Source organism: Rousettus aegyptiacus, unplaced genomic scaffold (assembly GCF_014176215.1).
Source record: "Rousettus aegyptiacus isolate mRouAeg1 unplaced genomic scaffold, mRouAeg1.p scaffold_m13_p_10, whole genome shotgun sequence".
NCBI classification, from domain to species: domain Eukaryota; kingdom Metazoa; phylum Chordata; class Mammalia; order Chiroptera; family Pteropodidae; genus Rousettus; species Rousettus aegyptiacus.
In genome coordinates, this window is record NW_023416285.1 from 88,968,513 (window position 1) to 88,983,449 (window position 14,937).

The window sequence follows — 14,937 nt, forward strand, 5'->3', positions numbered from 1 at the left end:
TGTGTTTCTGTGAAGGTCTTTTTTTTTTCTTTGTAGAAGAGTCACAGTTACATAAATGGACTTTGAATAAAGCAGATTACCCTCCATGATGTGGGTGAGTCTCATCTAATCAGTTGAAGGCCTTACTAGAACAACAAAGCCTGAAGAATTCTGCCAGCAGACTTACTGCCTTTGGACTCAAACCGCAGCTCTTCCCTGAGTCTTCAGCCTGCTGCCCTACCTTATACATTTTGGACTTACCACGCCTCTAGCATTGCAGGAGCCAATTCCTTTAAATAAATTGATAGATAGGTAGATAGGTGATATAGATAATAGGTGACAGACAGAAAGACAGACAGACAGATTGATGATAGATAGTAGTTAGAACAACTCCGTGGGAATGGCAAGGGTGAGCTGGCAGTTGGAACATGTGTGATTGTGAAACCGCCAACATATTTTACAACGTACATGACACTTTAAGGCAAAATTCTTTAAAAAAAAAAATGTGTTAAAGTGAGGACAAGACATTTCGAGCTCTAATTACCAATAACAGTGCCTTTGACTGTTGAATTCTGGGCTGCGTCAGTGTTATAATAAAAGATCTGGGGGAGGTGTGCAAGTCATTACGACAAAATTCATTTTATGCATACTTTTTAGCAACCTATCTGTTCCAAAGAGACAAAGAGTTTAATTTAAGAATTCCTCTACTAATAAAATTGTTTATTTTGAGGGTAAAGCTAAATGTAAAGTAAATGGATAAATAAATCTCATTTAAAATAAAATTTACACTTATCAAAATCACTAAAATACAAATCTATTAAAAATAAACCTTGTCTTTGATGTTTATTTCACATTATCTAAGTACATCCAGTGACGCAAATTTACACTTTTTATTTCACATCTTTGCATTCCTGATATACATATAACAGGACAAAGAACTTGTTTGTAATATTCGGCCTCAAAAACTCTGCCTGGGGAAAAGAAGATTGTCAGCTGCCTTATTCTTTCTGAACATGTACAAATACGGTTGTATATAATTGGAGTGAATATCAAGGTTGGTGAAAAAAAAGTTACTAAATTTTTATGCTACCTGAGGTTATTTGTAGTTGATTTTTAAAATGGTCCTTTAATTACTGAATTACAGATCAATAGTTAAAATTTGGGGAGAACTCCATAAACTATTTCAGGAAGCTTGGTCGGTTGTTTCTGGGGTTCTGATAACCTTCATGCAGTTGACAATAGCTAATGTTGTGCTGCGTATTCACCTAAGACATGTTTTTAACGTGGTAGTCAATATTGCCATCTCTCTTTTGTGAAAATATCTTGCCAGACTAGAAAATGAGCAATTATTTTTTTTCAATTAGGCAAAGAAAAAGGACAGACCAGTGCAACACAGTTCTAATCTTAAAGGAAATAATCGAATTGAAATAAAAACCTTAACATTTTAGTTATAATGTCAATATACCTAAATCACATTATGGTACTAAATGACTGCATGTTCATTCTGTTCAATGTTGCCCACGAGATCTTTTGTATCGCCAGTTCCTGGACTTGCTCTACTGTTGAAATAGAGGGTATTTTCAAAAGTGTTCTCTTGAGGTAAATGCCCACGTCTCTTCTTATAAAACAAATATGCAGCGAGGCCAGCACCCATTACGATCAGGAGAATCACAATGACTACTACGCCTGCCACACTGGAAGACTTTTTAGTAGGTTCCATCTTCCTTGAGTCAGCTATAAATAAATAAAATCATTAGCAAAAAGGTGGAGGGAGGCAGAGGGTAAAATGCTATGGAGAACGTTCTAACTTTCTTTTTTGAAAAACTAAAATGTATATTCCTTCCAGTGGCATTTGTCAAAGAGAAATGCAGGACATGAAAATAGGATAGAGGATTATTTTAGATGTTAGATTATTATTCAGTTGCAAGAACATTTCATCTATCTACATAGCATGGAGCTAGTTAATCAATGTTTTAAAATATTTGTACCTGTTGCAAAATAATATAAGGCTGCTAACCAACACATTATAGGAAGATAAATAGAATAGTAATAATGTGATGATGATAATAAAAAGCAAGTGAAAAAAAATTCGGGAAAAAAAGAAAAATAAGAGTAACAGAAATTTGGGCTCATGAGTATAATTAGCAAACAAACAGCACCCATGAGGTTAATAGGGGGTTGCAGGCAAACCATAAATCTCACTTCAAGTTCTTATGGCAGCCAAACAAATGAGTGAAACAGGATCAGCTACCTAATTCAAGTTATGTATAAAATTAAAATTAGAAATATTACTTAAGAAAAGAAAAACACAATGGGGATTCCTCAGGGGAAATTCTTCTGTGGGTTCTCATAAGGCAACTCATAGGAACAGAGCAATGGATGTCTTCAAAAAAATCGATGGCAAAAACACCAACCTGGCTCCAAGCCGACTTTTCTAGTACATCATTCAAGGGAGGCGGATGGCAAAATGACAAAGGCTAGTGGAGCTCAAGCAATTCTACTGGGAGCTCAGGAGATGTAGGCAGGGATCACTATGATTTTTAAAACAAACTATGCTGATGCATTACTAATATGGAACTTGAAATTTCATAATGGTCTTACCTTTTGTTGTCATTACTGTATGAGTAGTTTCAACATCAACAACTGTGAAATAAAAAAGTTATTTAAATACTTGTAAAAACCAATAATAATTGCATATACATAGTGTTATTTGGTTCACAGATACATCAAATCCTCCATGTTTAAATTACAGTGATATGATATATATAGATGATAGATAAATTTGATATACAGATATACAAATCTATCATTGTATTGTGTTGTGTTGTGTTGTATTGTATTGCATTACATTGCATTCTATTCTATTCTATTCTATTTCAGCATCCTATAGCTGTATGGTAAGTTTGAATATATTTAAAGATCTGAAAATATAGTCTTCCTATTTGCATTTGGACCACTGATACCCACCCTCAAAATCTACCCAATTTACTCATAAATAATGAATTCTAGGCTAGCAGTTTTGAAACTAGTCCTTTGAAGCCTAAGGTATTATAAGGCATTTGAATAAAAAGTGAAATAGGATCCCGACATTGCACCAAAGGGTGTTATATATTATAACAGAGTTTTAAAAGACTGAAGAACTATGTAATTCTAAAACAATAACATATACTAGGGATAGAGTGTTAATTTATATAATTCATTTATTTAGATGTATTATTTAATGAATAATTTTTATATATTGAGAAGGATATTATGTAAAGTGGAATGACATAAAAATATTTAAGTCCAAACAACATCACATCATGGGCATATAACACTATTAATTCTCCCTGTCCTTCCGTAGTCTGCCACTCAGTCTCAGAAGAAGGCTTCATCGGTCTCACCTGACTCATTCCTTAATTAATTCTGGTTCCTCTCTGGAACACTGGCCCCTTCTGATTTGGCCAGGTGACTGCTTTATCCCTTTTCTTCTCATGCCATAAGGCTTTTGTAGGTGGGCTCTCTGAACTGCTTGTAACTTTGCAAATCCATATGCACAGATATCCCATTATAAATAGATTGATAAGTCAAAACCATTATGTCAATTAAGCAGACAGAGACTGTTTTGTGCTCACTCAGAGCTACAAACAACAATTATCACTGTGGCAGACTGAACTGCTCACTTATGCAGGGGGAAGTTTGCAAGGAACCTATTATCACATTATAATCCCATACCTGACATCTTAATATCTGAAAGCAATTGTGGCCTGTGAACATATATATATATATCATAGGACAAATTCTTACTTACTTTTTGGTCTTTTACAAATATAGCCTTTGTAGGAAGAACAGTGAATATTATTCCAAGATCCAGAAGATGCAACTAAAGTTACACAATCATTTCGTTCACCAGAGGGGTCTCCTGTGTTCCAGTTGACAAAGGAGACTGGACTGTTGTTTATCCACAGCCACTTTCCTGATTAATAAATAGAGTCAGTAAAAGTAGAAGTTAAAGATAATCCACCTTAAAATAAGTTCAACTTATTCACTTCTAAGCATATTATTTTATACTACAATCAATAATTTAAAATAAGACTTTTAATATGCAAGATTATAATGACTAACTGTTGCAAGGAAGGAAACTGAGAATAACGTGTTTCTTACAAAGCTTTAGTTGAAAACTCATTCCTAATTAACACAAATATGTATACTTATCCTTTCCTAATTTTTTTTCTAGAAAAAGATAGAAAATATTTTTTAAAGCTTCTTAAACTAACTTAGCTACAGAAGATATTCTTTTAGTTAGCAATTTTCGGGGTAGTATACTATATGGGTCATTTACGATTTCAGTTCTTACTTCAAACGAAAATGTAAGTTTGACTTTTCACAAATTTACAAAGTTACCATTATTTAAGGCGAGATTTTTTGACACATCCACTTTGTTATAAATAAAACATTTTGAAATATCTGTGAGGAAAAATAATCATACTGCAAAAATCACCTTCAACATTTCTGAACAATCCTATCCAAAAATCAGTTTTGCCTTGAAGTGGCTCAACTCGATATGACAGGAAACTCGATTCTGCAGCACTTTCGATGGAAACCAAAGTGGCATCTGCAAAATGTAAAAGAACAAATATAATGGGAGTACATTTAAGTAGCTGAAAACATTTTTATAAAGACACTATAGACATTTGTCTTTTTAGAATTTTAGTTGCCACTCTGAAAATATGGTTTTTTAAGCATCGTTTGTGTTCAAGCACTGAATCAGTTGCTGCAGGATGTACAAAGATAAAGAGGGCATAGAAACTTATAATAATGCAGGTAATAATGTTTGAGAATATAAAGGAATGTATTAGAAGAGAAAATGAGTACAATATGCTATTGACATGTCAAACAGAGAAAATTTTTTAAGTGAAGCAACTAAAAGGGAACATGGAAGAAACAGAATTTAATATACTAAGAAGCATAGGATTTCAAGTAGAAAGCATAGAAAATTATTCCAGGGAGAATCGGAATAAGAGAAAAGATAAAGTGAGAGAAAGGGAAGCATAGAGCTTCTTCAGGAACAGAGATGGCTCACAGATACCTGGAATCCTCCATGTTGCTTTATGGTGATATGCTACGGATAGATGACAGATGATTGATAGATAGATGATAGGTATATAGATGATAGATCTCCTGGGAAGAATTAACAGCGTTAAGAGATAGTACACAGTTTTGCCAGAGTAACATGGTCAAGGGGTAAAAAAAGGTCTTGAGTTTGGACTCACTGCAGATAGCAGGAGATTGATATTTAGGGCAATGTGGTGATAAGAAATACTTAGTTTTGTCAGGCTGCAGAATGATGCAGTGCATATAGGAGTGTAAATCAAGCTGTGGTGTATAGGACTGTACAAAGTAAAAAAAAAGAGAGAGAATTTGAAAGACTAGTCAAGAGACTATGGCATTGATAACACACTTTAGATTAAGTTTCGTTCAGTGTCAGCATTATATTTATAGCAAAAATCTACAGCTTTTTAATAATCACAACTAGTATATTTTAAGCACCTCATGCTAGACATTTTACTTTGGGCTTTACAAGCATAATCGCACCAAAATTTTACAACCACTTTATTCATTGGTTACTAAAGCTACCCCATTTTATAGTTAAGTAAAATATCAAATATTTCTTTATACAAAAGGTAAGTAATTTGCCAAGATTTTAATGATAGTAGAGGGTAGAATCATGGCATAATCCAGGCAATCTGAATCTTGAGGGCCTACCCTTAACTATATGCCTTCATCCCTGGATTATCCCTTTGAGTATTGTTTTCATTGCACAATTATATAGTCCATTAGTCAATATATTTCATGGACAATAGCCACTTAAAAATATTCCTGGCATATTTTGATGAATGAGAATCACTTGTATTATTTACAGGAAAATATAGTAACCTAAAACAAAGTTTCTACATATTCATTGCAAAATTTTAAAAAATACTTAGAAACATGAAAAAAAAAAAAAGTATATTTTGATTTAAAGAAATCCAAAGCAGACTTCAGGGAACATCATAAGGAATGGCAGAGTAAGTACCCCTGAAAATCCTCCTCTGCAAAAGCAATAAAAACACTGATGAATTTGTCAAATCAACTTTTTCAGAACCCTGAAAATTAACCAATGGCTTATAACCAACAAAGAAGAATTTATTCAAAAACAATGATTGAATCTTGGTAAGAACAGTGAGCTTCATGGTGTTATAATGTGTCCTAATTCCATTGCTTTATCCCTAGCTCTGTGGGTGCCTTAAAAACCAACAGCCCCCAAATCATAGTGAAAACCAGGAGCTTAGAAGCCAATGGAAAAGTCAGAATAGGGCTGGAGTTCTTCTAAAGTCCCATTCTCAAAGAATTTCCATTATTCGATCTCCCCGACAGCTCCCTGGAAGAACTCACTTACAAAACTTGTCCTTATTTGACCTGACTCTGAGCTCACCTAGTGTAAACAGTCTTTTCCCTAGGGGAGTTTGTCAAAACTATCAGCAGCAATTGTGTCACATCATGACTGCCTGTGGCAATGATGATAGTGGAGGGAAACGACAAGCTAACGAAGAAACCTAAAAGGAAAAACTGAGGAATAAGATGACTGTAGGGAGCTTTAAAATGTTAATCCATTCCTGGGAATCTGGAAGGCCACAGACATGCACTGGGGTGTGCACGTGCCCAGGACCCTGTGCATTCCCATAAAAGATCTGAGGTTTTAAGCTCTCACCTCTGGCTGACCTTGAGGCTCTGCACAAGCAGGAAGTAAAGGCTAAGGTAGAGTTTTTAACTATCTTTTTTTGTTAGTAATTTTTAAAAATCTTATCTGATCTAAAGACAATCTGTGCTGAAGGACATACACTATATAAAGATGTATTTGTATGACAACGATATCACAAAGGATTGTAGAAGGTATAGAGCTATGTAAGAGAAAAATTTCTGTATACTCTTAAAATTAAATTGACATTAATCTGAACTAGATCATTGCATAATAAGATATTAACTGTCATTCACAAAGCAACAACTAGGAAAATAACTAAATAATACATAGTAAAAAAATAAGTAAGAAAGTTAAAATGGTACACTTGAAATTATATGTTTAGCATAAAAGAAGCCAGAAATTGAATAATAGAGGAAACAGACATATAGAAAATAAATGGCAAAATAGCAGATATAAATCCTACCTTATCGGTAGTTACATTATATGTAAATGGATTAAGTACTTCAAGCAAAAGAGAGGTGTCTGTTTTATCTAATGTTCAGAAACCAGTGCAGAGAGTCAAAGAAAATGAAAAAATATGAGTATATATTCCAAACAAACGAACAAGATAATCTCCAAACAGACGTTAATAAAACAGAGATAAGTGATTTCTCCAATAAAGAGCTCAAAATAATGGTTATAAAGATGCTCACTATAGTTACGAAAACCATGCAGGAACAAAGAATTTCAACAACGAGGTATTAAAAAATACCAAAGAAAAATCATAGAATTGAAAAATACAACAAATACAAAAAAAAAAAAATTCAATGGACGAGTTCAACAGTTAACTAGATCAATTGGAAGAAAAGAACAGTGAATTCAAAGAAAGGACAGTCAAATACATCCAGGGGAGAAAAGAAAAAAAAAAAAAGACTGAAAAAGAGTGAAGTTAGATTAAGGGATTGGTGAGATAAAAGGTGAACCAACATATCAATAAATATATGCAATATATGTCCAAGGGTAAGAGAAAGAGAATGAGGCAAAAAGCATATTCAAATTAATAATGGCTGAAAACTTCTCTAAACTGGAGAAAGAAACAGATATCCAGATCCAGGAAACTTACAAAGTACCAAATACAATGAATCTAAAGAGACCCACGTTGAATCATTACAATTAAATTGTCAAAAGTTAAAGACAAAGAGATATATTCAAAAACAGAAAGAGAAAAGCTACTTATTACATGCAAGGAAATCCCTATAAGATGTAAACAGTTTTTTCAGCAGAATCTTTGGAGGCTATAAGTGGGTGGGATAATATATTCAAAATTCTTAAAGAAAAATCTGATATCCAAAAGTATTCTACCTAGAAAAGTTGTCCCTCAAAATTAAATGAGAGATAATTTCCCAGACAAGCAAAAGCTGAGTGTATCACCAGCCTTATAAGAAATGGTAAAGGGAGTTCATCAATCTAAAATAAAAGGATACTAATTAGTAATGTGAAAATATTTGAAAGTATAAAATTCACTGGTAAAGGTAAATATATTGTAAGATTCAGAATACTTTGATGTCGTAGTGGGTAAATCACTTATAACTCTAGTATAAAGGTTAAAAGACAAAAGTAACTAAAAATAACTATAAATACAACAATTTTTTAATGAATACACAATATAAAATATGTAAATTGTAACATCAAAAACATAAAATGTAGGAGGGAGTGTAAAAATGTAAAGCTTTTGTATGCATTCACAATTAAGTTACTATCAGCTTTAAATAGACTGTTATAACTGTAAGATATTTCATATAAGCCTTATGGTAACCACAAAGCAAAAACCTAAATACACAAAAGATAAAGAGGAAGAAATTTAAGCATATCACTACAAAAAGAATTATTAAATTGCAAAGGAAGTGAACAAGGGAGGAAGGAAGGAACAAAGGAACTACAAAAGATCCAGAAAACAACAAAATGGCAATGATAAGTCCACAGCTATCAATAAGTGCTGTAAATGAAAATGAACTAAATTCTCTAATCAAAAGACGTAGAGTGGGTGACTGGATTAAAAAAGCCAAGATCTAACTATATTCTGTCTAAAGAGACTCATTTTGGTTTTATGGATACCCACAGACTTAAAGTGAAGGGATGGCAAAAAATCATTCTATGCAAACAGAAAACAAAAAAAGAGCAGGGTTTTGATTCTCATATCGGATGAAATAGTTTTTACCAAAAACTATAATTAGAGACAAAGAAAGTCATTATATAATGATAAAGGAGTCAATTTATCAAAGAATATAACAATTGTAAATATATCTTCACCCAACATCAGAGCACCATAATATGTAAAGCAAATATTAACAGATAATGAAGGGATAAAGAGACATCAATATATTAAGAGTAGAGGATTTCGTACATCACTTTCAACAATGGGTAGGTCATTTAGGCAGAAAATCAATAAGGAAACAATGGACTTAAAATACACATTAGACCAAATGGATCTAACAGATAGATACCAGACATTCTATACGACGACTGACAAATACGCATTGTTCTCACGTGGAACAGTCTCCAAGATAGAAAATATGTTAGGCCACAAAACAAGTCTCGATAAATTTAACATTCAGATCATATCAAGAATCTTTTCTGAGCACAATGGTATGAAACTAGAAACCAATTACAAGAAGAAAACAACGTATAGAAATTAAACATGGTACTGAACAATCAGTGGAGGACACATACACGCACACACACATACACACACACAAGATGAAATATTACTTAGCCTTTAAACAGAGAGAAACTTGCCATTTGCAACAACAATGATTAACCTGAAAGGCATTATGCCAAGTTAAATAAATCAGACAGAGATATACAAATACCGCATGGCATAACTTATACGTGGAATTAAAAAGATAGTCAAATGCACAAAAACATAAAGTAGAATGGTATTTGCCAGGAACTGGAGTGTGGAGGAAATTGGGAGAGCCTGGTAAAGGGGCAAAAATTTTAGTTACAAGATGAATAAGGTCTGAGGGCCTAATGCATAATACATCGACTATAGTTGATAACACTATATTGTATAATTGAGATTTTCCAAGAGAGTAGGACTTCAGTGTTCTCACCAAAAAAGAAAAAAAGGTAAATATGGCGATGGATGTGTTAATTAACTTGATGGGGGGAAATCTTCTCACAATTTATGCATATAACAAATCATCATGTTATACATTTTAAATGTATTATAATTTTGTCAATTTTACTTCAATAAAGCTGTAAAAAATAAACATAAAAAGAAAAAGTCAAAACTCAAGGTTTTGCACTTGAAGGAAATAGAGACAGCTCTTGCACACCACTATTGGATAAAGAACCCTAATTTAGGGCATAATTAAAATTTAGTAAAAAAAAAAAAATCGGTAAAATATTCAATGATATTTAATTTATAGTGAATTTTTAAATATACCCTGAAAAATTAACTTTATTTGACATTTTTATTTCAGGGGGAAAATTATGTCTCCATATCATGTCCATTTGAGTTTTCTTTTCTTTTTCTTCGCAAATGAGATAAACAGATGTAAATTGTTTTTTATTACTAATAAAGCAAAATGGTTCCTGCCACTTGTGAAACCTGAGATTATCCATGAGGAGAAGTGAACACAATACGCTGAATAACTGAGAATGAGAACCCTAACAGTTTAGAATATTAGAGCCAAAAGTAACAAATATTTGTTCAGCCAATGATCATTTTCTCCCAAAATTTTTTAAGATTTTGAGGCTACCGTGTTAGAAATTACATGTAGGGGGTGTAATGTGGACAATTCTGTTACAATATAAATTATTAAGAAAAATAAATAGGTATCTTCATGCTTCTTTTGTTTTAACATACAGTGTTATTAGAATTGTGGTTATCCAGAATTGATCTTTGTGGGATTTTCCTACACTAAACGTGGCACTTACCCATTCGAAGACATTCCAGAGATGCTTGGCCCCAGTTCCTTGTATATGAAGACTCAACATAGTAGCAGTGACCATGGAAAGGGATCCACGCTGTGTGGTCTGTCTCCGGGCATCTGCCAGGCAGTTGTGGAGGTTCAGTGGCAGGGATTTCTGTTAATAAAAAGACATTTAAAATAAAGTGAAACCTGACATTTCTGTCGTATACAGAATATATGTAAAATAATGTATTAGCAGCTATGGAAAATTTCATCACCTATCATTATTTTTTAAAAGTTCTGATGGTAATCATCTGGATCTGCCATTTTTATTATTGGGTTTTATTTTTTTTTCATTTAAAATATATTTCAATATAATGTACTATAGTATAGTGGCATGCAATCACACTCATAGTTAAGAATGTACACCTATAGATACCTACAAAGATATTAAGTTCCAAAACAAAAAAAAAGTCACCTAAAAATAATTTTCAAAGAGTCCCCCATCAAGACACTCTTTTTCTTTTTTGGGACCCTAATCTCTACAAAGCCTCCTTAGCTACATCTGACATCTGCGATGAAACTAACCGCTACAATTAGAACGGTAGGACTTTACCACTGTCCAATTCTAGGATTGCTTTCTAGAACCAAATCCCCATAATATCACTGAGTCTGATGAATGTACATGCATTGCGATAAAATTATTTCGATATAGCTGTGCTGTCGATATCAAAAGTAATCATACTTTCCCAGAAAATCTGACATAGATGCAAAGGATAATTTCAATACTAAAAATTTAGAAATTATAAAGGCCAATAAACTCCAGCAATGAAGAAAATTTCCTATATCCATTATTTTGATCTATGCATATCTGTTTATTACCAAGGCAGCATTTTGTTAGGTAAAAAAATACATTTTATTTTATTCTTGAGCTCCCCAGGACATATTACTATTTAATAATATCAACAGTGGTATGTATTAGCTTATTGAAAAAATTTCAAATTCCTCAATTGTCTTTGTATATTCCATTACCATCTGATCTTTTGCAGAGAAAGAGAAAACTTTCATTGCAATGTGCTGTCTTCCAGTAGCCATCAAGATCCAGATAAACACATGCTGATTTCAGTTTGGGCTCATTAGGAGCCCAATTAGTGTATCTCACTCTCCATTTATCAGTCCAAACATAATCACTATTGGTCTGCAAGAACAAAAATAACCATTAACATGGAGACTTGCTTCATTTAGAAAATACCGGAAGAAGTAAATGAGGAGTCGAAAATATATTTAAGATCATGATTTGACAAAGAATCTTCAACAATAAGGAATTTTTTAAAAAAATCATAAATCATTTCTACCAACTCAAATTCAGTAAATGCAGACTTTCCTTAAAAACAAGAAAAAAACAAATAAACAAAAAACCACTACCTTTTGTATATCTCCATAAATACATTCCTGGAAGATAATCTGAAAAACTGACTTAAAAACCTATATCATATTCTGTAAAACTCTCATTTATAAGCTTTCAGTGCAAAATGGAAGTTTTACCTTCTAAACAAATAAAATATTTATTATATCACCATTGAATTAATAAAAATTAAGTAATTTTCATTAATTTTCTGGACCCTAAAGAGAAACACAACTCAGCTCATCTTATCGTTCAGCTGTTGAAAAAGGCCAGTAACAAATGGCTCAGGTAAGGTCTCAACTATAACTAATCATGATGGCATTTTCGAAAAAGCTGATTGTTTTATTCAATTTGCACTCACAGTTTCTTATTAAATTTAGTTAAACAAATGTATGGTCATACACACATTAACTTGATAACATCAAAAACATTATTTATCAATAATATCCTTTTAACAGTCTAAAAGAAATTTTATAAATAATGCCTAAGAACATGTTATATAACATTAATCAGAGAAAATTGAATTTTTAAACAATTCAATTTAATTTAATTTACCAAGCCAACTACCATAGTTTTAATGACAAAATCAAAAGCATGTGCTATCTCAAGTTAGAATTTTGTAGTATTCTACCATGGTTAATCAAATAATGCTTACATAATCATTAACTCCATGGACATAGGGAACATAATAGTACTGTTTCAGTTATAAGTGTTGGTATTGTGGAAAGCCATTTAATCTTTCTAAAAATAAGTAAAAGCCTATTTTAAACTTGCGAAGGAAATTGTAACCATGTCTCTGAGAAGGAAATGAGTGAATTATCAAGAGAATTAATTACTGAAAATAGAGTCAACACAGACATAAAAATGTCTTGTCCAAGTTTAGTCACAGGAATCATTGTGGAACTACTTATTTTCATATGTTCACTTCCTCACATAGGAAGTGCTCATTGCTTGAGGCGTAAATTTTGATCTCTGACTCACGACATTAGAAGCTCTATATAATCTGACACTAGCCAACTATCCAGTTGTATCCTTCTCTATCCTTTTCTCTCCTTTGCACTCTCTAACATCAGTAAAATCTGACTTTCTATGAGGAACCCCCTTGGTCCCCTCCCTTTGTACAACTGATCCCATTTCTCTCATCTCGGAGCATTTTGCATGTACTCTCTTTGACACTTCCTGTATTGTCTCTTAATTACGTGTTGACACCTCAGTTTCTTCTACTACAAAGTTTTGCTGGTTGACTAGCTAGATGGATGCATGCATGGGTGGAAAACAGATGGATTGCAGGGCATCAGAGGAGACTCGTTTTAGGAATAGTTTGGCAGCTCCAGCACCACTCCTAGTTCTGCGACTCATCTCTCACTCCACCCCGTTTTCTGCCAGGCTTCCTTTCTCTGGGATGGGATACAGGGAATTAATTGCAATGACACTCCTTCCATGGAGATGGAAGCTCCACAGCTTTAGGACTGAAAACAACTCTAGCATGGCTTGCCAAAAAAAAAAGAAAAAGGAACCTCACCACCCAGGAATCATATCCCTGACTTGCTTTCTTAATGCCCATGACTTGGTTGTAATTATGAAACTAGAAAGAAAAAGTTAATAAATAAAACTGTTTAGACGTAGTTAATTTTAAAGTTAAAAAGAAATATGAGAGTTGTCCATCAATAGGAGAATGGACAAAAAAGATGTGAGATATATATATATATATAAAACTTATATATATATATATAAAATAGAATATTACTCAGCCATAAAAAAAAGAATGAAATCTTGTCATTTACAACAACATAGATGTCTTGTCATTTGCAACAACATAGATGAACTTAAAGAGTATTATACTAAGTAAAATAAGTCAGACAGAGAAAGACGAGCACCATATGATCTCATTTATATGTGGAATCTAACAAACAAAACAAATGAAGACAAAACAGAAACAAACTTATAGATACAGAGAACAAACTGATAGCTACCAAAGGCGAGAGGGTAGGGGGATGGGTAGAAAAGGTGAAGGGGATTAAGAAGTATAAATTTAAAGTTATAAAATAAGTCACAGGGATGTAAGGTAAGGACAGGTAATAAAGTCCACAATACCATAATATCTTTTTACGGTGATAAACGGTTACTATGCTTACTGTGGGGATCGTTCTGCAAAGTATGTATAAATGTTGAATCACTATGTTGCACACCTCAAACTAATATAATATTGTGTGTCAATTATAAGTAAAAATAAATTCTGAAAAAAGCAATCTGAGAGTTAACGTAAGTTAGGTAAATATTTGTTTGATCTCTGCTATGTATACCCAGCTTAGCAGAGCCTTGTAGACACTGGATCTTTGAAAGATTAGATCTTGTTTATGTTAGTATCATTCATGTACCCTGGCACGGTTTCTTACACACAACAAATGTTCAACAGATTAAATAGAAAGAGACTCATATTCAATCATAATGCATCAGTCAAGTTGCACGTTTCCACATCTCACCGCGTTACTGTTCAGGCCGATCCACACAGGTTCATTATATGTTTGCATTTGCATCCACGCAAATGCATTACTATAGGGGTCGAGAATGCTGGCAATGAGGGATGAGTATAGCTTGCAATGATTCTCTGCGTCAGGCCATTGAAACTTCAGCTTCATGAGTGAATAGCTACTTTTACCATATTGAACAAAACCATCTGTTGGAATTGTTGCTGGAGGATTAGGCAAGGAAGAGTCTGGGATAAAAAAAATATTTTCATTAGTATTATTCATAAACATTACTTGAGTGCCATCAGTATGTGATTACAATATTTTATACATCATAAAAATAATAAGAATCTAAACCATCAGGTGTTAAAAATATGTCTGTGAGCCATTTCACACGTGAAAACAAAGCTTTATTTTTTAATCAGGACACTTGATTGAATTATATAACTTCCAAACTGTATTTAGAAT

The 14,937-nt window shown here is 33.0% G+C and overlaps 1 protein-coding gene across 1 annotated transcript in view; it reads right to left on the minus strand.

Annotated features, from left to right (window-relative positions):
* Positions 1–602: 602 nt before the first annotated feature.
* MRC1 (mannose receptor C-type 1) overlaps positions 603–14,937 on the minus strand; it is a 76,955-nt gene continuing 62,620 nt past the window's right edge. The window contains exons 24-30 of the mRNA XM_036228158.1: positions 14,485–14,717; positions 11,629–11,794; positions 10,622–10,771; positions 4,460–4,573; positions 3,770–3,934; positions 2,581–2,622; positions 603–1,713 (exon numbers count right to left, since the gene is read on the minus strand). Coding sequence (XP_036084051.1) covers positions 1,463–1,713; positions 2,581–2,622; positions 3,770–3,934; positions 4,460–4,573; positions 10,622–10,771; positions 11,629–11,794; positions 14,485–14,717 — 1,121 coding nt within the window. The 3' untranslated portion in view covers positions 603–1,462. The remainder of the gene's footprint in view (positions 1,714–2,580; positions 2,623–3,769; positions 3,935–4,459; positions 4,574–10,621; positions 10,772–11,628; positions 11,795–14,484; positions 14,718–14,937) is intronic.